The sequence below is a fragment of the Narcine bancroftii genome, chromosome 9 (assembly GCF_036971445.1).
Source record: "Narcine bancroftii isolate sNarBan1 chromosome 9, sNarBan1.hap1, whole genome shotgun sequence".
Classification (NCBI taxonomy): domain Eukaryota; kingdom Metazoa; phylum Chordata; class Chondrichthyes; order Torpediniformes; family Narcinidae; genus Narcine; species Narcine bancroftii.
The window spans coordinates 77,243,915-77,268,439 of record NC_091477.1 but is presented as its reverse complement, the minus strand read 5'-3'; the positions used below and the strand labels follow the sequence as shown (position 1 = coordinate 77,268,439).

The window sequence follows — 24,525 nt, the reverse complement described above, 5'->3', positions numbered from 1 at the left end:
ACAGGTCCCTGGAGGCAGGCCATCAGTGCAGCCTTCATGTGCCTATAAAATTGCTCCACCAGGCCATTGGACTGCGTGTCGTGCAGTGGAGCTGCATTCTCAGCAGTAGCAACAAAATGTCCCAGAGCGCGGAGGTACACTGTAGGCCTCTATCAGAGGTGACGGGTGTGGGTTGGCCGAACCAAGATACCCAGGCAGAAATAAAAGATCTGGCGCATGAATCGGTCAGTGAGTTCATCATAGGAACAGTTTCCAGCCATCTAGTGAATCTGTCAATGACCGTTAACAAGTACCTAGACCCTCGTGTCACCGGAAGTGGGCCGACAATGTCGACATCCATGTGGTCAAATCTGCGCTGCGGTGGCTGGAAAGGCTGAAGCGGTGCCTTCACGTGCCTTTGCACTTTTGTAGATTAGCGGTCCGCGCACGTCTTTGCCCAGAACGTGATCTGATTTTTGAGTCCATGCCATACAAACTTCTTTATGATTGTCTCAATACGCTGGCTTCAGGATAGGTCTGCTGAGATTCACACAGCCAGGAATTTGAAGATTCTAACCCTCTGCACTTCCATCTGAACAAAGCGGATGATGAAGGGCCATTTGAATAATTTGCCTGAATCCAAATGCACAAATTTCTCTCAGCTCAAGGGGATGAATTAAAATTTGCATCTCATTCAAGAAAATTAACAGCCTCCTGTGTTTTCTTAACATATCATGCCAGTATAGAGAAAAAAATGTTTCCTAATGACTTCAATGAGAGAAATATATCACATCGGAACATTCGGATTGCATCTGGTCTCAAGCAAATGCAAGGCAAGATTTTAGCACAAAAGATGGCAAAATTGGTTGGGATCCAGTTAATACACAAGTTTTAAAGGGCACAGCTTGTTTCCAGACTTTCGACTTCTGAGATTTGTCAAGGTGACAATGCAAACATTTCAACGAGTTCAGCTGGTTGGTGGGGAATGAAGATATTGCCCACAAGTATAGAAATTGTAAGACACCCAATCCATGTTTCTTCCCTCTAACAGGTCTGCATATTATTCCCTCTGAATTGCCTGGTCAATTTATTTCTGAACACTCATTTTGTTTCCACCATTTCTGCAGAAATTGAAATTCAGATCACCATCCACATTAAAAAAAATCCTGTCTCTTCTTTTACCTTATTCTAATATATAATTCATCTGAGCCTGCTAGTCCTTGAACCATCCATTCAACTTTCCTCTATTTACACTGTCTTAATCAGCTACAATATACATCTCCTTGAGCCAATGGAGGATTTCGACCCAAAATATTGACTATCCATTTGCCTCCACAAATGTTGCCTGATCCTTTGAGTACCTCCCACAGATATTTCTTTTGCTAGTGATTACAGTGTCTGTAGTCTCTTGTGTTTACATAATACACCTCTATCAGCTTTCTCAAGTACAGGTATGCATCGTTTAATGTCCACGATACATTCTGTGAAACTGGGCGTTATGCATGTGGACGTTGTGTGAACACCCTATTAGTTTAGCAAAACTATGTGGGCTACTGAACTTAGGCTAAATTAAACTAATTATTTTCACTTTGATGTAAACATTTTCTTAGCTTTTATCGCACACAGTTTAACAAAGAGGATCAGGATCCTCCACTTCCTCACAGAGTTCCACTAGAAGTGTTTCAGGTGGAATAACCTCCATTGATGAACTGTCACCCTGTAAAGCCTGAAGGACCTGGCTGAGGCTCTTCCTGGGGCCGTGTTGGCTTCTTCAGGAATATGTCCAGTTCTGTTTGCCTAGTTTGCTTTTCATTTTCTTCAAAAACTTCTTTATATGCAGCGAACACTGCCTGAGCATTCCTCCCTATCAGTGAAAGGTGTTCAGCGTTTAGGTCCATCTCTCCAGCAAGCTGTTGAGGTCTGCAAAGAATTTGGCAAACCCCTTAACAGTGAACCCCTTCTGCACCTGTTCTCCTTCTGCAGTTTCCTTTTCCTTTTGCCTCTTCTTCAGCTATTGGTTTTTTGCCCGTATTAAAAATTTGCTGGGGCAAATAACCTCCCTCTACAATGAGTTTATCTAAGGTTTCAACAAATCCTGCTGCTGCATTCGCATCAGCACTCGCGGACTCACCACTCACTTCCTCATCATGGAGCGGAAAACGTCGTTTGAAGCGCCTGAACCACCCAGATCTAGCACTAAACTCAATATCGTAGACACGTCCTGCTTTTTCTTTAAGCATCTGGAACAAGCTTCGTGCCTTAGCAGTGATCGTCAACGTGCTGAGAGGGACTTGATTTTGTGTTTGGTCCTCAATCCACAACATTAGCAATTCTCCATATCTGATATAGGTCCCTCGCGCATTGTTGTTAGCCTTGTAGCTTTCACTGGAGCCGATCATTTAACGGGCTTGGAGAATTTTTTGTTTTTGAGGATTGCCACGATTGTTGAATGTGCCCTGCCTAAATCGTGAGCAATACCATTCACTGTTTGTCCACCTTGGTGTTGTTTAATAACCTTTTGTTTCACTTCCAAATCGATTCTTCTTTGCCTTTTGCTGCTGCTATCACTAGCACTGGTTTTACTGTGTTTGGGAGCCATGATAGAAAGTACAGTACTTACATACATAAGCCTTTGTATATAAAAGACATGATATACACGTGTTGCATGCGGGAAGTTGTTGCGTACATCCGGTTATGTCCATTGTGTCCCGTTGCCTGATCATGATTTCTGAACTTTATTATAACCCTATGGGGCTATGGATGACAGATGTATATGCGGTCGGACATTGCCTGAATTAACATTAAGCGGTGGACACCGTTTCAAGGAGAAGGCACAACTTTCTAGTTTCAGAACAACTTCTGTGCATGTTTCCTGCCTTTCCTAATATGGGTCACAATCCTTTATCCGGAACCCTTCAGGGACAGTGTGTTCCGAATTTTGGATTTTTCCGGATTTTGGAAAGCCAGATTTAAGCCCACCCAAATTGTGCTGCCATCTCCCCCTCTGCCCCCTTCCAGTCGTGCTGCCATCTCCCACCCCCCTCGCCTGCCCGACTCACGCTGCCGGTCTCACCCCCCCCCCCGCCTCGCCCACCCAACTCACGCTGCCGGTCTCTCCCCTCGCTCGCCCGACTCACGCTGCCGGTCTCTCACCCGCCCAACTCGCGCTACCAGTCACTCCCTCTAGCCCGCCTGACTCGCGCTAATAATAACTCTCCTCACTTGCTGGTTTTTGGAGCTTTCTGGATTTTAGATGTCCGGATAAAGGATTGTATACCTGTATTATCTCACCTGAATAATCTAGTTATAGCCTAACCAGTATTTTGTGTAGGTTCGACACAGTCCTCTAGTTTAATAAAATCCAGAATCCTATGTACTTTATCACTCTCTTGCCTTGCCAGATTTGTGGATTGATCAATAGATACAGTCGGTTCTTGCACACCCCTTAAATTATACCACCTACTCTATCTTGTCCTTTATTCTTTCTGGCAAGTCACTTCACTTTTCAACATTCAATATTTCATCTTCCTGCCTCTTGTGCTCTCTTCCAACCCTCTTCAGAATTTACTGCATTTTCCTGTTTTGTCTCATCTGCAAATTTTGCATTATAAAGATGCACATCCAAATCAAAGCCATTAGATAATAGTAAAAAAGATGATAATCCCTAAATGAAGATGATCATCGCCCTCCAGAAAGTGTTTCATCCTTTTTTTTGCCTTTAAACCATGTTATCGTGGTTCCTGTCATTCTATGATCCCAATTTTGTGCAGGATTTTATCAAATTAATTAATGCAAAATCCATGCAGACAAGGCCCACTCTGTTCTCTTCACCATCCTTAAGGAAATAAAGTCAGGTGATATGGTGTCAGGACAATAACCTCTCCCTCAATGTCAGGAAGATGAAGGACTTCAGGAAACAGAGTACTGTATCGTATATTAAAAGTGTTGAGAAGGAGATGGTGCAGAGCTTCAAGTTCCTGTGAGTAAATATCACCAACAACCTGTCCTGGTTCAACAACATCGATGCCATGACCAAAACAACGCCCTCATGATTCTACTTCCTCAGAAGCCCAAGGATCGTTGCATGTGGCTGAGGATATAGATGATCAAGTCAACGGGCAAAGATCGAATAAATGACAAATGGGGAAAAATGTCAAATGATCAATTTTAGCATTAAAAAAAAAGCACATTTACTGAGAGATCTGTTGTGGAGCATGATTCACAAAAGGCTGGTACAAGCACAATTATGTAAGCTAAGAGAATATCACTGTTCATGAAAATCCTGCCAAAACATTCTGACAGACTCCAAGGCACCCAGAAATTAGGATTATTCTATTCCTGGTTAAACTGATCTTCAAAAGCACAATACTTTTTATTTCAGAGTTGTGAAACAATTTCTTTTGTCTTTTGGGAATGAGGCAATTGGGATGGCACAGTGGTGCCATAGAGAGTTCAATCCTAACATTCCCTCTGTGACTATGTGGATTTCTATAGCCTTCTCTGGTTTCTACCCATATCATGAAAATGTGCTGAATGGTATATTAACTTGCTGCTGTGAATAGCCCCAAGTGCATGTGGTGGAAGGAGAATCAGAGAAGTTGATGAGAATAGTTTATTGAAAATAGGTGGGGAAATGGGATGGATGAAGGGCATAGATAAATGGCAGATGCTTAATAGGCTGAATGGCCTGTCGGTGTAATGATAAACACAGTTTATCTTTTTCTTTCTCTCTGAGGTTTTCTGCAAAGTGGTTATCATTAATATATCAAATTCAGACAGAGCTAAGAGTCCTGAATTTATTCATGAAAATTAAACAGATACCTATGAACAGATTGGCAATAATCACTGTAGAGTGCCTGCATAATGTTGATAGCTTCTTTCAGTTTCTCATCACCTTCTTCCTCTAATTCAGTTTTACCTTTGTGTATGTTCCATGTCAGAGATTTTATGTGGACTCTTGGTCAATGCTAAAGAGGATCTGGAAACTGAGATCCAAAAGATTCTCAAATCTCAGTCTTTGAAGGTGATACAACATGATGGTAAAACCATGAGCAAAACCTCAGGATCCATGCCTTTATGAACAGTGGTGTAGATTACTAAAGCAAGGAAGTCGCACTGACTGGGCCTAAATAATATTGTACCAGATCTGAAAACCACATTGACTCATCCTTGAGGAATCTTCAATGGGGTTCTGTGTCCTGTGTGAAATCAAGAGGAGGAACAAATTTCAAAAAGGCAGAAGCTAAAGTAATTGCCAGGGCATAAAGTAAAACCTGTTTGGAACATGAAATGAAGAGTGAAGCTAACTAGCAGCAAACCTAAATAAAAATAAAATTAACTTTGCATGCCTTATCCAAACCTATGGACAGGGAAACAGATGGCAAATGTGTTCCTAGTTGTACATCTGTCCTATTTCCTCTCCAGCATAGCAGTACAAAAAAAAACTCCTACAGAGGTTTGAAATCTCTTGATATTTTTGGTTCCTTATTCCCATGGCTCTCTCACCCCAACACATTTTAATAGTTCATTCAGGAAAATACCAGTAGGTGAAAATGAATGGCAAGGGAGTGAATGGATGGCCTCCAGTGCCAGAAACAACAGCAGAAAATTAGCAGCATGTCAGAACTAATCTAGCTAAAAGGACCAACCCGAACTCCCACCTATAAGCAAACCTACCCACTTTATATTCAAACATGACCCTACATAATTAGAAACAATACCACAACAGTTTAAAGCACGATAATGAAAAGAATAGGTTGATAGAGGCATGCTACTCATTTTAACATGAGCTGTTGTATTTTGCAATGGGCTGCTTCTGATCCTTCTCCTGAACCTGGAAGCATCAGAAGGGTATAAAACCAGTTTATGAAGTTAACTAGCAGCAAACCTAAATAAAAAGAATTAACATAGCATTTCTTATCCAAACTGGAGGGTAGGACAACTGCTCAAAAATTAATGACTTTCTATCAGCTGATGGATTGCTTGTCTCTTCTGCCCACTCTTCCCCTCGGTCACTGTCAGACTGCCTTTCTTTTCTTTTTCAGAGAGTTTCCTCACGGGAACTCTAGCTGCAGGATGAACATTTTTGATCAATGGACATAATACTCTAGCAACGTTTCACGAGATCAATAAGTTCTGATGTTGGATGGCAAGAAGTGAAACTGAAAGGGTGACAGTGGGGGTCGGTGGGGTCAGGGGTTTGCTGAGGGTTTCAAGTGTTGACAGGGTCAGCATTACTGAGCTTTCAGTTTGACAAATACATTTATCTGGCTGTAACACAATTAAAGAACAATTTTCATTTGTCAAAACTGTCAATTAAGCAGTCAAAGGCCAGCCTTGAGAGGTTAACTGTCAAATGTTTTTGATATTGATATCCTTTAAATTTTAAAACACTATTAACCTACACAAAGAGATGGAACTAAAAGCTACTGACCTGCTGAACAAATCTTCTGTTTTTCTTTAAACTCAGCAAATCATTGCAGATTGGGTAATGTTTGATAACTTATTTTTTTTATGAGATGCAGGTTCATTTTAATTTTGAACATTGTTTCAAAGGGGGAGATTGCATTGTATGTTGTATAGACACCTTTCTTGGGTTCTTCATTATTCAAGTCAAAGGGAGTAATATCATGATCCCCATGCTCACTTCCAGACTAGCTCAGTGTTTCACCCTTGGGCTCCTCATCATCAGTTGCTCAAATCTTCTGCTCCGAGCGTCTTGTCCAAATAATCACAAAGAGATGGTTTTACATGTACTCCTGTTATTCCTCCTGGGCTACTCCTTCCAGAACAAGAGTGAAAGGAAAATATGTGTGAGCAGGGATGTGGCTGCATTTTCTTTTCACTCGTCATTTTTAAAAGCTAGCTGTAATGTGGAAAGAATGATATGTGTCGAGATGAGTTGCTGTATCACAAAGGTCCTCGAATGAGCAGAAATCCCTCACTGTGAGTGGCTGACTGAGGTCAAAGTATATGTAGCCATATAGCAGGATTGGAAACACATCACAAACAGTGCCTTATCGTCATCCCATGTTTATTTACCTGAAGTAGTTTGTGCACCCAAGATGGAGATCTTCTCATAACATGATTTAATTGGCTGGCATTTCCTTCTTCTCCAAGTTAGGTTATAGATTCAGATAGAACCTTCATCCAACTCGTCCAAGTTGGCAGTCATCCATTTCTCTGCATTTGGCCCATGTCCTTCTATACGAGTCCTATCCATACATCTTCCGACAAGGATGGATCCTTCATAAAACCTCACACAGGATTACCTCGGGCTCTGCTTGTAAAAGCCTTTATCCTCCTCCTTCCCTTCACCTTGAAATCCCTTCTGCCATCTTTGGTGTGCTGACCACAGGCAATTTCAACAGGCTGCACAATCTATACTTAGATTTTGCAGGAGCCCTTTTAAGGCACAGCAACTTTATCACTTACCCATTTTGCTCATCCCCCCAAATAAAAGTGCCAAGTACTTAACAAGGGGACCACAGGAAATGTTTAGTGACTGTAATAAAATGTGCTTATGCATGCCCACTTGTTGAAAAAAAATCCCTTTAGTATCAAATAAGAAATTGATGAACCATGTTGAACTTCAAGCAATTATGAAACAATTAATTAGTTTTGGAAATTTCCATGAAGGATGTGAAACTTGAGCTTTTTCTAAACTTCATATCTGCTTTCAATAAGCAAATACGCCTCATAAGAGTGATGGACTTCAATCCCAACAGAATCACAACCAAAGGGGTAAGTGAGAGGAGGTATCTGAGAGCTGTCACCTGGCCGCAGTGAGGTAGAGATCAGTGCGCCAGACCAGCATTGAGTTTTTACTCTCTCTAATAACATCCTTTATGCGGCATCATTAGGCATCAAATGCAACCACCATCAATGTGCTCCCACTACACCAGTAGATTCAATGGGCTTCTCAGAGTCACTATGTGACCTATTTCTTTAAGTATAAACTAAAATAAATTTCTCATATTAAAACTTCATGTTAACATACTGCTGGACCACTATTAGCTGAGCCTGACCCCTGTAACCAACAGAAGTTCACCAACTGCAAAGCATCTAACATTAGCCTTCACTCAACCATTACTGTACTTTGAACATAGAACATTACAGCACAGTACAGGCGCTTCAGTCCATGATGTTGCGCTGACCTACATAAATCACTTTCTGAGTGAGTGCCATCCATAAACACACAACACAGTTCAGCCAGGCTTCTTGAACAGGATCTTTTAAGCTGCTGACCTCTACCACCATGAAGCACAAGGGTAGCAGCTGCACATAATTCCTTCTAACTGCAGGTTCCCTCCATGCCATCCAATATTTTGTCTTGGATATAATTCCTTTATTGTTGATGGGACCAGATTCTGAAACTTCATCCTGAACAAGACTGTGGCATTATTCACCTCAGAGACTTGAATGGTTAAAGAAATTGGTACATTGTTACCTTCTCAGGGGCTGTTGGAGCCAGGTAAAACCTTCTCAGGGGCTGTTGGAGCCGAGTAAAACCTTCTCAGGGGCTGTTGGAGCCAGGTAATATGACTGGTTTTACCAGCAAGGTCTATGTCAGATAAATGAATGAAAAGAAAGTCCTGCATCTTCTAATGGTATCAGCTTCAAACTATTCCTACGTTCAAGTCATTAATGGTGAAAATACCTGGCAGAAGAAAACAATGCCCTCTTCTAGATTGCAACTGTTATAAGTTAACATGTTAACAAAGTTATCCCCAATTCCATTTTCTTTCAATATTACTGATACCATATAGAATGTCTTCTGGATCAACGACCACATCCTATGGAAATTACTTTCTCAAAAGTTCAAGGGGATTGGTCAGTTGTGATCACGATTCCACATTGATTCTTTTTGCTCAGCTCAAAAGTGCAAGTCTTCTGTTGTTCTTTTCACTGAAATACTATTCCTGATGATAAAAAAGATCAATTTTTATCTGTCATACACTGTACTCACCCAGTCTGTGTTAAGTGTGATTCCTGATGACCAATGTGGCCAGCTTTTACATAAAGTTCAAGGGTAATTAGGAACAGACAATAAATGCCGTACACCAGTGTTATTCATAACCCATGAACAAAAAATACAAAAAAAAGGCTTCTCCCTCTTTCCCTGCTTCAAATAATGAAGTTTTACAAATTTCAAACATTTTTTTTAATGTATTTCCTGCTCTTATTTTTAAAAGCAGACTACAATCATACATTTTCATTTTAACTATTGCATACAGAATATGCGTAGCCAGGAAAAAAAAGTTTTTGACTCTCCCCGTTTTAGATACAAACCAAGTAAAATAATTCTGCAACTTTAAAAAAAATGAGATCTAATTTGAAATTCAGATGATAATTTTGATTACACAATTACAAGAATGATAATTAAGCATGTATGTGGGGTCAGCTCTCTACGGAATATGTAACTGATGCACAGCATCCAGTACACTGCCTCATTGGCAGATAAAATTGATCTTATGAATATTTCATCAGCCACAATGCTATAGACTCAGAACCATGAAACTACACAAATCTCTCAAGAGTGCCAAGTAATTACTTAGTTCTGTGAGGCCAATATAACTATAAATTACATTGTCTAATGAGGGAGGATCGATCTGCGAATGATGTAAAAGTTTTGCTTTTCAACCTTTAGCAGCAGCTGAAAAAGAATTTTATATTTTGTACATTTGTACTTGAGATATGAGGGGTACTTGCAAAGAGTACATGGTCCATGACTCACTGTCTTGAAATAGAGGGCCGTCATATTAATCTTCATTTTCAACTCATGTATTCTTTTTTTTTCTTGCATTCACAAACCCTAATTTAGTATTCCAAAGAGGGGAAATTGGTTGTGGAGATGAGGTTTGGTTTCCACTTGACACACTGAGCATAATAGAATGCTGATGGGTTTGAGTTAATAGCTTGGGAGAGGAGACAACACCTGTGAATGATAAATTCAGGGTACCTCCTACCCAGAGGAGGCTAAATGAGACATTTTGTGAAGCCATGAAGAAACCCCTTCTTGGCTTCACTCGTGGACCATATTATAATAATGGGCCATGGTTCATGATAGCCAAAATGGGAGTTTCTGCTCCCATCATGGCAACCTTGCACCCCGATGGCCACTGCAACAAGACAATCAAAATCAAGAAGTTGCTGCCAATTACAACTAGACCTGAGAAATTTAAATCCATCCAAGCCTCTCCGTCACATGTCCACTCCAAACCCATAGCCTGTCAAGGGGTATTATACTATAATTTGCTGGGCAATCCTCTTTGCAGGAATTGTACAACTTGAAGCCGACACTCATTGGGCAAGAGCATTAAAGTCACTCAAGTGTAGGGCTTCAATATTTTTCAAGCTCTATTTTCTAGATGTGCTGTCTACCACTTTTATTGTATATTCAGTACATGGAACAAGAAGTATCAAAATAATTATTGGGTCACATAGACATGACTCTATGACATACATATAAATTCCTCCAAAAGGTATTTAAGAAAATGTTTTATAATTGCATTGTTTCTCCTCTGAAGCAACAGGGAAAATGCATTGCTGACCCCCTCTCATCAAATGTATCTGGGGTGCAAATTTAACTTCTGTCACTTGGATTAAACCTCTTTTGTTCTGCTTCAAATGTGCTTACATTGAAGTTCATGAACAAAATTAGGGGAGGGAAATACCACATAGATTAACTGATAAATATGTGTTTAGTACAACTGATTGAGAACAACTTCCAACTTTGTGTACCCAGTTCCTAGCTTTTGTCTGCCACTACTTGCAGAAAAAGATTGTGTGCAGTTGGGGGCAGTCAGAAGCATTATTGCTCGTTATTTCTCCCAAAATCTGCCATCGTCTGTCACTCAAGTGCACTTTATCTCGAGAGGTAAACAAGAAAATCTGCAGATGCTGGGATCTAGTGCAATACACAAAAGTGCTGGAGAAATTGAGTGCTGTGTGACCTACTGAGTTCCTCTTGTATTGCACTTTATCTCTACATCAGTTAAATGCAAGGCAGGTGTTGCAATAATGGAATTTTTGACAGGTGTAAGCATCTAATTGTTATTTCACTGTTTCTTAGATTCCCTGGAGAGTGTAGGAATGGCACCATTTAGATTTACTCTAGCTTGATCAGAATTGTCAACCTAGCAGAGGATATACTGGTTTAGATATTTAATTGCATCCCATATATTGTATTTGCATTTAGGAATTGAATTGTGGAGTTAAATTGGTCACTAAATCTCATCAAGAACGTCGTACACATTTTAAATTTGCATTTTAAACAAGGAAAGGATGCTGGACATATAAGAAGGGAGTAATTTGTCACCGATGCACCTTTGATACTACTGCTGTCACATTGTGCCATGGATATGCTTCACAGTAACAGAAAAAAATAGTCCTTGATAAAGCCACACATGCTCTTGACAGAGATACAACTTACCTGCATCTTTGTTTTGGGATCTCAGAAGGTGCCACTGAAAGAATTAGTTTTGACCTAAGGATGGAGAAGATAACTGATTAGATATTGGATTATTTTTATGGTATGTGTATTATTTCTGGGGTATCTGATTGACTCTATCAATATCCACAATGTAGCTTCAGAGTATTTCAAAATTTAAATTCAAATTTATTGTCAGATACAATAAATACATAATACATACAACACTGAAATACTTTCACTATAGGCCAGAGAGAATTTCTACTTATTGGTAACTATAAACTACAGTCAACAACAAAAAAAATGTATACAAATGAGAGAAATGTAAATGAACACAGAAAAAAAATTCAGTAATGAATAACATGCAAAGTAAGAGCCCTTAAATGTTCCTCTGATTGAGCTTGTTCTTTAGGAGCATGATGGTGGAGGGGTAGCAACTGATAGTACAGGTTTTGTGGCACCTATGCCTTTTTCATGGCAGTGAGAACAGAGTGTGTCCTGGGTGGTGTAGATTCTTGATGATTGCCACTGCTCTCCAAAGGCAGCCTTCCGTGTAGATTATTTTTGATGGTGGGGAGAGTTTTGTCTTTAATATACTGGACTGTGTCTGCTACCTTTTCAAGGGCTTTCTGCTCAGAGGTATTGGTGACCCCATGCTAGGCCATGATGCAGCCTGTCAGCGCACTTTTCACTACACATCTGTAGAAGTTTGCTAAAGGTTTTCAATGTCATACTAAACCTCTGCAAAATCCAGAGAAAGTAGAGGTGTTGACTGGCTTTCTTCACAATGACCCCCACCACCCAGCACAAGCTCTGTTCTTGCTGCTCCCATCAGGAAAAAGGTGTAGGTGCTACAAGACTTGCACCATCAGGTTCAGGAACAGCTGCTCCCCCTCCACCATCAGACTCCTCAATGACAAGCTCAATCAGAGACTCAATTAATGACTCTTACTTGAATTTGTTCTCTCTGTATTGCAGTCCGTTTGTTTACATTCATTATCTTTTTACAGTTCCTTTATTTGTTTACATGGTGCAGTTTATTTTTTTGCACTACTGCTAATTCTGCCGCACCCGCAGGAAAAAAAATCTCAGAGTTGTATGTGATGTCATGCAAGTGTTCTGACAATAAATATTTTAAAGTGAATTTCTATATCACTGAGTCTTCGAAGTAATTTAGTCTCATCTCATTTTCCTTCTCTCATGTGCTGGTTTGGCTTTTAGATCATTCTGACAATAGAACATAGCACAGTACAGGCCCTTCAGCCCTCAATGTTGTGCCGACCCATATTTCCTTAAAAAAAATTAAGTCCTCCCTACCCTGTAACCCTCTATTTTTCTTCCATCTATGTGCCTGTCTAAGAGTTTCTTATATGCCCCTAAATTTTCAGCATCCACCACTATCCCAAGCAAGGCATTCCAGGCATCCACAACTCTGTGTAAAAAAACTTACCCCTTGATGTCTCCCCTAAACTTCCCTCCCTTCACTTTGTACTTATGTCGACTGGTGTTTGCAATTCCTGCCTGTTATGTGTGGAGAAAACATGGCCTCCCTGCCTGTGTGGAATGTGTATATTGTTTCATCTTATATTCGTATATGTGAGTTCTTAGACAACACATGGATGAAGAAAAAGGTTCTTTACTTTAAAGTTGTTGTAAACAGCACCATGAAGCAGGCCATGAGACTGCAAGTCTCCAATACAGATCTGCATACCGTCTGTCAGCCCCCTGCTGGCAGTCAAGTCATTGCTAGTTGTATTGCAACCATGATCTCTATCATTACACATATTGCAGGTGGTCACGTATCCTCCCCATCTGAAACTTATTCGGAAGTCACATCACCTGTGTTAGGTCTGCTTTGTTCATGAATGAGTGAGATAAACACCAGACTGAGTCGAAATCAGGGTTCTTTGTTCTTTATTACCGGATTGTAACACTTGCAACTAACCATGTTAGTCGGAGAATGCATTCTGCCGTTATCAGCAAAATGGTGATTTTTTATACCATTGGATACATGCTTAGAACATCATCATATCATTACTTGTCCAATGACTAAAACTGTTGCTATCCTTTCCCTGCTAACTTCCTGCCTCTCAATCCATCAATGTCTCTCTTATCTTGTAAGTACAAGGATGCATTCACATCTTGTTACAGCCCTGTACAGGGTAACTCCTTACACATTCCCATCTCATGATGTTTTACCTTACACCTGTTAATCAAGGTTGGATTCTGGCCACCCAATAGTGCACACCTTACCGTTGACTAATTTAAATAATCTAGGGTCAATATTGTCTAAAAGGACTAATTAGCACTGTATATAACACCAAGCACAGCCCATTCTTTCTCTCTGCCTCGTGGTCCAAGCCACAGACATTGTTCCATGCCAGGTCGTTACTCTGGACATCGTTGGAAGTGTCACAGGAAAGGGGTGCACTACACTGAAGCAGAGCCATTAGTACTGTAATAGGTCAGTACTCACAGAGAGCTGCCATCCTGTTGTGTGTAAGAGTCCCTGTTTGTAGTGTGTGAGCGGGTCAAGCGTAGGTTTACACACCATGGTAAATCTCCTCTGCATCCTCTCCACAGCTTCCACATCCTTCCAAGAATGAGGTGACCAGAACTGAACACAATACTCTAAGTGTGGTCTCACCAGAGATTTGTAGAGTTGCAACATGACCTCTTGATTCCTGAACTCAATCCCCCTATTAATGAAGCCCAACATCTCATTGGCCTTCTGAACTATCCTATCAACCTGTGTGATGACTTGAGGGATGTGAGGGATGTATGGATTTGGACCCCAAGGACCCCCGTTTCATCTACTCCTAAGTAACCAACTGTTAACCCTGTACTCAGCCTTCTGCTTTGTCCTTCCAAAATGCATCACTTCACAATTATCCAGATTGAACTCCATCTGCCACTTTTCCATCCAAATCTGCATCCTGTCTATATCCTTTCATAACCTACAACAACTTTCAGCTCCATCCACAACTCCTCCAACATTCGTGTCATCCGCAAACTTACTGACCCATCCTTCCACTTCATCCAGGTCATTTATAAAGATCACAAAGAGAAAGGATCCCAGATCAGATCCTTGCAGCACTCCACTAGTCACTGACCTCCAGGCCGAACACTTTCCTTCCACTACTACTCTCTGCTTTCTACCTGCAGGTCATTTTTTAAAAATCTTCACAGCCAAGGTTCCACGGGGGGCTTCTCCTTAATAAAATCCATGTAGACCACACCTACTGCCCTACCCTCATCAATTTCCTTTGTTACCTCCTCAAAAAAACAATGAGACTCATGAGGCACGACCCTCACTTCACAAAGCCATGCTGACTATCCATGAGTAGACTGTACTTCTCCAAATGCTCATAGATCCTATCCTTCAGAATCTGCTCCAATAGTTTGTAAAGCAATGTAATTAACAAATCTTGGAAAAGGAGGAATGAGGTAAGATTCTTTAAAATTGCATATTTTTGTGCATGCATGGATTTGAGTTCCTTAAATCAAACACAGTATACCGTTTACCCTCCAAACAGTCAGATAAGAATAGAATTCATTTTTTTGCAGGATGTATTATGTATGCTATAATTTATACCATTGCATTTCCAAGGTAGTTAGATATTGACTAAAAACTCATCAGCAGAGGGCATGAAAAATGAACGTGGGGCAGCATTTCAACCCTGCAACAATGAACATAGATTGACAAAGAAGGAGATGAAATCCAGTATCACAGAATTCACCATGATAATGGTTATTTAAACAGTAAATTACCTTCAAAGTGATGAACACAAAAGAAAGATTATAGCCAAATGATGAAAATTATTTCTCCCTCCCCTCATCTCTATAAATTCTCTAATCTTCCCTAAGAATTATCTGGAGTAAGTTCACATTGCACATCCGTTGAGATAAATGCAGCAAGGGTTCAGGGGCTAGACATGACCATCGAACTCCTGGGCAAGGAAGGGACACTAAATGAGATTTTTAGTTGTTTGGAAGTACGTTCATCATCAGGATAAATCTTGGCCTTGGATGATACAGGGGCACAGAATGAAGGATAGTAAATGATTATTTGAATGTACTCATTGGGCTCTGGGGCAAAGCAGAACAATGAACCTATTTTTATTGTGAATCTATCCACTTTTGACCCATTAATTTCATCAATACACTACAGGTTCTGCATTCTTGAACCTTTATGTGTCTCCATTTTTGCAAGGATGGGATTATAATCTCTCTCCACCCCCTCTCTCCCACCCCTTCCCCTCCCTCATTCTCTCTTCCTCTCCCTCAAATGCTTCTCTCACCTCTCTCTCTCTCTCTCTCTCTCTCTCTCCCTCTCAGACCTGTCTATTGCTTCATTTTCCATTGTTGTTGGTTGATATGTTAAGCATATTCAGCACATTTATTTCCATTTCACTCCTCGTTGTATTATTCCAGTCCTTTTTCTCTTGCTGTAAACATTTTTTTTTAAATTTAGACATACAGCACGGTAACAGACCAATTAGTCCCTACGAGTCTATGCTGTCCAATTTACACCCCATTAACCTACATCCTGGTACATTTTTGAAGGGTGGGGGGAAAACCAGAGCCCCTGGAGAAAACCCATGTAGACACGGGGAGAACGCAAAAACTCCTGACATATGGTGCGTGAATCGAACCCAGGTCCAGGTCGGATCCCTGGTGCGTTGCGCTAACCACTACGCTAACCGTGATGCCCTCCATGCCAACTGTGCCGCCCTAACGACTTACTAACAATGGTTTATTTTCAGGTTCAATGCATGTGATTGACTGCTCAGCCTGAGACCCTCCTGTTGCTGATTAATACCCAGGTCATTCTCTCCAAGATAATTTTTCCTGTGTAAGATGGATACTTTAAAGATTGTTCCATTATTTCCACCTACTACAACCCTAAACATCAAAAATGGAAGAACTGCTCTGTGGATTTGTGGTGTTAACAATCATTTTGCCAAGTAGCATGGTTTGACTTGTGGTTTTGAGACAAAGAGGCCCAATTTGAAGATTTGGAGCCGCAAGAACACTTCTAAAATAGTTCCTGTACGGATATACAGATCTATTCAATTCATGTAGATTATTCAGCACCACAACTGATGCTGCAATTAATTCAGTCAGTTCCTTGCTGTCAAGAGGAAGTATATGGTAAACTGGGAGATATTAAATTGACTGATTGACACTAAATATAATTTTCTCTTTCATTTGACACCATTACATAGACTGAAAATAACCCTCAATGTGATAGCACAAATATCTGCAGTGATGGGATCATGGAGTGGTTTCTTACAAGAAATGCAGAGATCCTTTTGTTTTGAGTTCTGTTTCTGAGGAAACTAACCTAATAGTCAGTTATTGGTGGACATTCCTATAAAACAACTCTTTATTGACCTAAAATTAATATTAAATTATCATTCCTATCTGAATAAGTCAATGTTCCCAGAAAATAATTTGATTCTGAGATAACTTCATCAATGAAGTGATATGTGGGTTAGTGCTATCTCCAGAAAATATTGATAAGACCCTTTAGAATTAGACCCTTAAGACAGGTTATTACTCGAGGACGCACAATTTTATATTATGTGCAGAGATGCATAACTTCTACCTTTGCAAGGACTCATTTCAGAATCCTGATGAAGTAAAAGTGGATCCAGATTTATTGCATCAAATAAAACAAGGAGGTCTCATCTATAAAATACTCAGAATGGAACACTAGCAAATGAATCCAAATGAATAGTTCATGAAATAGATGTACTCAGCTATAACTACAGAGCTACAGCCCATTTTTACACCTGTATTTTCTTAATTATGATTGAGAGATATTTTTCCTGCTTTAATGAAAATAAGGATCAAATTTAGAAAGAAAAGACAGACATACAGAGAGAATTTGCTTGCTTTCAAGTGGCATTCAGATAGACAGGAATTCCCCAGAGCATGTTTTAAAAAAATGTTTAATTCAGGGATAAATGTCAGCTTAAACGCAAAGCTTTGGGCTGCGGAAACCGAGATGCCCAAGAGAAGCTGTTTGCTTGATCACTTCCACTTTTTGTTGGTTAAGGTGTCTCTAACCTCCTAAACATTGCTGTTTCTTGCTTCTGCAAATATACAGCATACCTCACAGGTTCAGGGTGTTCTATCTTGCTTTGACACAATCTCAATAAAGCAAAAGGTTCATCAATGCTAGTAGCTATCATAATCAGGGTTTAATTATTGCAATAGCCGAGAATCAACAATGCAAAAGCAAATGGGATGTCGCTCCATGCCAAACAAGCAAATCAAGCAGGGAAAATCCAATTTTTTTGCTGAGAGCGTTTGCCATCCCCTTGACCTATGTTTATGAGCAATAGCCCAGGAGGAAAAGGGGATAAACTGACTGACAATAGATAATGCCTGAGGCACCTTTTTATAACTTGCTTTGGATGACAACATCGACCTTTAAACTCTTATTTCCCTATTCCCTGAGCACACAACAAATTAATTTAACTGGTACATTACCACATTTACTCATCAGTTTCCTGACATTGGAGACACCTTCAACAATGTCATTCAGCATCTCTTAAATCCTCAGGGGAGTTAAAACATCCTCTGCTACATGTGGCATTACAAATAAATCTGCCATATATGTAAAGATTTTAGACCAATTGGGTCACAGGAGTAGACGATAACAACATAGATCTGATTGATTGGCTAAAAATACTTTGAACTGGGTGCAGTTTCAAATACAAGAACCAGCGTGAAATTAATGAATTTATTGGGCAGTTTTGGATTAAAGGGTGACGATAGAGTTTTTGGATAAATGGTCTTTCAGAATGTCTTACACCTCATCCCTCTGTCTGAAACATGTCACTTGCATGACATCACATACAACATGTCAGAAATTAAACATATTTTTAGTTTCACGTTACCAGTATCCTCTGTATAAGATCATCAGAAATAGAATCCAGATAACCCTATGAATCTGCTCCACTATTAAATAAGGTCATAGTTGATATGACCTTGGTCACAATCCTACTTTTTCTCTTCTTTCCTTAAATTGGTATTTTATGTTTTCAATTTTCTAATTCATGGGAACTTTCCAAAAACTTCGGAATTTTGGACGGTCATGATCACTCTCTTCAGCCACTTCTTTTAAGACTTAGGATACAGTCCATCAGGTCTGGGGACTAGTCACTAGCCCCATTTCCATTCCTTGGAGTGCATTTGGTGGAGAATCTCATCTGTTCACCTCCATAGCCAAGAAAGCCCACAGGCTGAGTCCACCCTCCATTCTCCCTACATTCTACAGAGGATGTAGTGGGAGCATCCTGTCCAACTGGATCACTGCCTGATTTGGTAGCAAGATCCTGCAGAGGATAGTGAAGTCAGCGGAAAAGATCATCAAGGACTCTCTTCCTACCGTGAAGGGCATCTTCAACACTCAATGCAGGCAAAAGGCAATAAACATTGTGAAGGACTCCACTCACCCCTCATGTAAACTTTTCTCTCTTCTGCCAGCTGGTAGGAGGTACCATAGCACTCGGGCCCTCACGTCCAAATTAGGCAAGTTTTTTTTTCCCCCCAAGCCATCAGGCTCCTGAATTTCCAGAACATATGTGGATAGGGTACCGTGGACTTTTACTGTATAGATCTTAATATTTCAATGTGTTTAACTTATATTCTAACTTATATTTATGTAAATATGTTGCATGGTCCTGAAGAAATGCTATCTCCTTTATACCATGTGAGCATGGTACGAACGATAAATAAAGGTGACTTGACTTGACTAATATCCTTTCCTTCATGGAAATAGTTGGTGTATGTGCTTAGCTGAGGAACCATTCTGGGGGATTATGACTGTGAACATCTCTCAGTCAGAATCCTGCCTAAAACTTCTTCCAGATTTTCTGTTTTTATTGGGCTATTTTTAATATCTTCTATCATGAAGACAGATACAAACTATTACTTCAAAGACTCTACCATTTTCCAACTTCCTATTACTATTTTCCAGTCGTATCCTCAATAGGACTAATGTTTAACTGAGTTGTCCACTTCTTTTATCATGGAAGTTGAAACTCTTCCAATCTTCTTTTATATTTCTGACAGTTTATATTCACATTGTATTTTGTCTTTTTTTTTATCCTGTGCTGGTTCTGTTTTTAAAAAATCTTCTGCTCCATCACTAATCTTCACGACACTCTATGCTTTATCTTGCAAGTTGATACTGTCCTGTCTGCAGCTTTCAAACTTAAATAAATGTCTCAGCAAATCAAGGACTGCATCAGGATTTTGCCCTAAACCATTGCAGACTAATGGATTAACAACAGCCCAGACTGAGAAGGTCTCCAATACAAAGTTGAGTCTTCTAATAGCTTGTATCTAGAGTATTGGCAGTAAAAGTCATTAGCCCCTTTCACACCGCCAAGTAAATGTGGGTTGAACCAGCCAAATTAGCAGGTCAGGAGCGGGTAATCTGGCGGTGTGAAAGGTTCCTATTGGGCAGGGTGAGTAAAAATCAACCGAGCTCTGACTCTTGGTGGGGGCCAGTGTCAGAGCCTGGCCGAGTTAACTCATTGATCACTCTGTGGCGGTGTGAATGATCTACTTGAATTACCGGATAATGTTAGTGCCTGCGTGCTCATATCAGTCTGTAACAGCGTGCCCAGTGGTAATGTCAGAGCATGGCCGGCCGTTCTGTGAAATGTAACTGTGCAGTCAGTGAGAATTTCAGAGAGCAGCCGGGGGGCTGTTAGCTCGTATCTGTGCTTTAAATGATCACAAGATTACTTTTAATACTTAATACAATTTAAAATCTATATAAGTCATTGTTATACTCTAACATTTAGGGAATAATGACAAGCTGATCTGTGGGTTTGTCCTAAGTTTGAACAGTCTTAAGCCCACTGTGGTAGATTTTCCCATGGTCTTTTATACATTAACCGTGTATGTCTTATTAAACTGCGCATTTTTCTCCCACAGTCTTTTATACATTGAGGGCGTATGTACTTTATTCCCATTATGATTTCACTGCCTTGCATGTATATAATACGTCATTCATGATATCACCGCTGGAGGCGAGACCCCCCCCCCCCCTTAAAATCTCAGGTTCTCGATGATCCAGGTAAATCATGGTGCAGTGGGAAGGGGCCCCCAGGTGCAGCATCTCTGGGAGGTTTGCCCACTTCCTAGGAGGGTTGGCAGTGTGAACGGGGCTTCTCATTGTGAAGGCAGCTCCACAGCTTTGAACCTGAGGGGTGAAGTCGCACTTTGTGTGCACGTGTCCGCCTTGCAGTACTCCCCCTTCCCAGTGTCAGGCCGGCAGCAAAGGGTGGCCATCCATGAAAATGACAGCACAAAGGAAATCCATCAGAGCATGTGATTGATCAGAAGCAGCACATTCTAGATTTGATCCTTTCTGGTGCTGGGACAGGAAGAGGTGTCAGCAAAACATTCATTCTCTGTTTTCCTATCTTATTGTGTGAATATGACACTTCTGTTGGGGTTCCTATCTCAGACACTCTACTTCTGAAGGTTTTATTATCATTGCTTCTGTAATCACATATCAAAGCTGGTTCCTTCTGGTAATCTCAGTCTGCTTCCCAATTTGTCCTTAAGTAGGCTTTCAGTTGATGGTATGCAAACATTGTATCATGAGGTACTTCATTTGTTCAAATGTTAATAAATTATTTCCCAAAAAACAATTTCCTATTCTTTCAATCCCTTTTCTCTCCCATTCTCTAAAGGAAAAGTTATCTATTGTAAAAGGGATTAGTTGATTTTGCGTCAATAATAAATTTGGTAGTTGATAATTTGTTGTTTTCCTTTCTAAGTGAATCTTCTTCCATATATTGAGTAAATGATGCAGTACTGGTGAGCTTTTATATTGCACCAGCTTTTAATCCCATTTATAAAATATATGTTCTGGTACCTTCTCCCCTATTTTATCTAGCTCTATCTTAGTCCAATCTGGTTTTTCCCTTGTCTGATAAAAATCTGATGAATACCTTAATTTTGCTTAATTTTTAAAGTTTGGTAACTGCAAACCACCTTGTTTGTACCACTCTGTTAATTTTTCTAACGCTATCCTCGGTTTCCCCCCTTTCCATAAGAATTTCCTTACAATTCTCTTTAGTTCATTGAAAAATTTCTCTGTTAAGGGAATTGTTAACGATTGAAATAAGTATTGTATCCCTGGGAAGACATTCATTTTAATGCAATTTACCCTCCCTATCAATGTTAGTGGCAATTATTTCCAATGTTCTAAGTCTTCCTCTAATTTCTTCATTAATGGCTGATAATTTAATTTGTATAGGTGTCTTAAATTATTATCTAATCTAATACCTAGGTATCGGATTGCTTGTGTTTGCCATTTAAATGGTGATTCTTTTTTAAATTCTGTATAATCCGCATTACTCATTGACATTGCTTCACTTTTATTTGTGTTGATCTAGTACCCCGATATTTCTCCATATTCCTTCAATTTCTTATGTAGTTCTTTTATTGATATTTCTAGTTCTGTTAAGTATACTATGATGTCATCTGCAAATAGACTGATTTTATACTCCTTCTCCTTTATTTTTATCCCTTTTATTTTATTTTCTGTTCTTATCAGTTATGCCAATGGTTCTATTGCTAAAGCGAACAGTGTGGGAGATAGTGGACATCCTTGTCTAGATGACCTACTTAATTTAAATTGGTTCAATACATATCCATTTACTGTCACCTTCGCCAATGGTCCATTATATAATGCTTTAATCCAATTAATATATTTTTTTGGTCGGTTGAACCTCTGTAATACTTTGAATAAATAATTCCATTCTACCCTGCCAAAGGCTTTTTCTGCATCTAAAGCAGCAGCCACTGTTGATATCTTATTTCCTTGAACTGCATGAATTAAATTAATAAATTTAGAGACATTATCCACTGTTCGTCCTTCTTAATAAATCCAGTTTGTTCTTGTTTTATTATTTTTGGAACACAGTCGCCCAATCTGTTTGCTAATAATTTTGCTATTATCTTATAATCTGAATTAAGTAGAGATAGTGGTCTATATGATGCTGGTGTTAGTGGATCCTTCCCTGTCTTTGGTATTACTGTAATTATTGCTGTCTTACATGAATCTGGCAAGTTTTGTGTTTCTTCTAACTGGTTCATTACTTCCAGGAGAGGAGGAATTAATAACTCTTTAAATATTTTATAGAATTCTATTGGGAATCCATCCTCTCCAGGCATTTTATTGTTTGGCAGTTTTTTTAAAATATATCCTGTATTTCCTCTATTCCAAATGGTTTTATCAGCTTGTTTTGCTCCTCTTGCAATTTCGGCAGTTCAATTTTAGCTAAAAGCTCTTCTAATTTGTCTTCTTTCCCCTCCTTCTCAGTTTGGTATAATTGTTCATAAAATTCCTTAAAGTTCTCATTAATCTCCATTGGATTATGTGTAATTTTTTTTGTCCTTTTACAGTTCTTTTAGCTTGTTCTGTTTTAAGTTGCCTGTTTTTTCTCCTAGCTCATAATACTTGGTGTCTCAAACAGTTATCAATCAGTTAACAGTGAAGAAACAAGAGTCATTGCTTTACTGCATGAGCATTGGTGGTAATGTGACTTGCACATTGTAAGCGTTGAATGAAAAGACTAAGAATATAACACAAACATATTCTTCTTCAAGAAAAATCAGTTCTCCATTCAGTGACTGGTTCTCACAATTATTGGCATTAAATCCCAGAGAAAGAAATTTCATCAGGAGCAAAATGCTCCTTGTTATTATAGAGCAGCAGAATTAAGATACCTATCAGATTTTTATCAAACAAGGGAAAAACCAGATTGGACCAGGATAGAGCTAGATAAAATAGGGGAGAAGGTACCAGAACATATACTATATAAGTGGGATGAAAAACTGGTGCAATATAGAAGTTCACCAGTACTGCACCATCTGCTCAACATTTGGAAGAAGATTCACATAGAAAGGAAAAAAACAAATTACCAACTACCAAAATTATTATTGACGCAAAATCAACGAATCCCTTTCACAATAGATAACCTTTCCTTTAGAGAATGGGAGAGAAAAGGGATTAAAAGATTAGAAAATTGTTCTTTGGGAAATAATTTAATATCATTTGAACAAATGAAGTACAAATATGGAATAACTCACTGTACAATGTTTGCATACCACCAACTGAAAACCTACTCAAAGGATAAATTGGGAAGCAGACTGAGATTACCAGAAGGAAGCAGCTTTGAATATGTGATTACAGACACAATGATAATTAAAAGATTTATAACAAACATGTACATCAAGCTGCAAGAGAAGGAAAATGATGAAATAAGCTATAAACCCAAACAAAAGTAGGAAAAAGATTTATACATAAAGATAAAAAATGAAATATGGGAAAAGTTATGCTCTGGAACTATAAAGAATATAATAAACACAAGGTTATGCATGATACAGTATAATTGGTTACACAGGTTATATATATATCACACCCCAAAAGTTAAATAAATGGGATCCAACATTATCGGATAGATGTTTTCGTTGTAAGAAGGAAATGGGAACAACAGTACATACAATTTGGGCATGTGAGAAAGCGAAAAAGTTCTGGGAAGATCTAAATCAGGTATTAAATAAAATCACAAAAAGCAACATACCAAAAAAATCCAGAGATCTTTCTTCTAAGTAATATAAGAAGTAAAGAATTAGGCCTCAAACTGGATGAAGTGCAAAGAAGATTTATTATGATAGCCTTAGCTGTAGCAAAAAAATGTATAATGTCAACTTGGAAATCGTAAGAGAGCCTGAGAATACAGCAATGGTACATGGAAATGAATAAATGTATTCCATTGGAAAAAATAACATATAATTTAAAAAATAAAGTCACATTATTTGAACAAATTTGGGAACCATACATGGAACACAACAGAGAGGGCCTACCGCGGACCTCCACCCCCTAAAATGATAGAATGAGAAGAAGATGAAATGAACTGATACAGTGTGTAAATGTAGATGACACAATTTTCTTGTTTATTTTCATTGTGTGATGACATTGTTTAATGGTTTTATTGTATTGTATATGTTGAACGTTTAATAGGTTTAGAGGGGGTTGGGAAGGGGGGAGGGAAGGTAGGGGGGGAAAAAAG

The 24,525-nt window shown here is 39.3% G+C and overlaps 1 protein-coding gene across 1 annotated transcript in view; it reads right to left on the bottom strand.

Annotated features, from left to right (window-relative positions):
- The window catches only part of plekhb2 (pleckstrin homology domain containing, family B (evectins) member 2), a 228,909-nt gene that overhangs the window by 37,749 nt on the left and 166,635 nt on the right, over window positions 1–24,525 (bottom strand). The window contains exon 8 of the mRNA XM_069896577.1: window positions 11,414–11,467. Within this exon, the coding sequence (XP_069752678.1) occupies window positions 11,457–11,467 (11 nt within the window). The 3' untranslated portion in view covers window positions 11,414–11,456. The remainder of the gene's footprint in view (window positions 1–11,413; window positions 11,468–24,525) is intronic.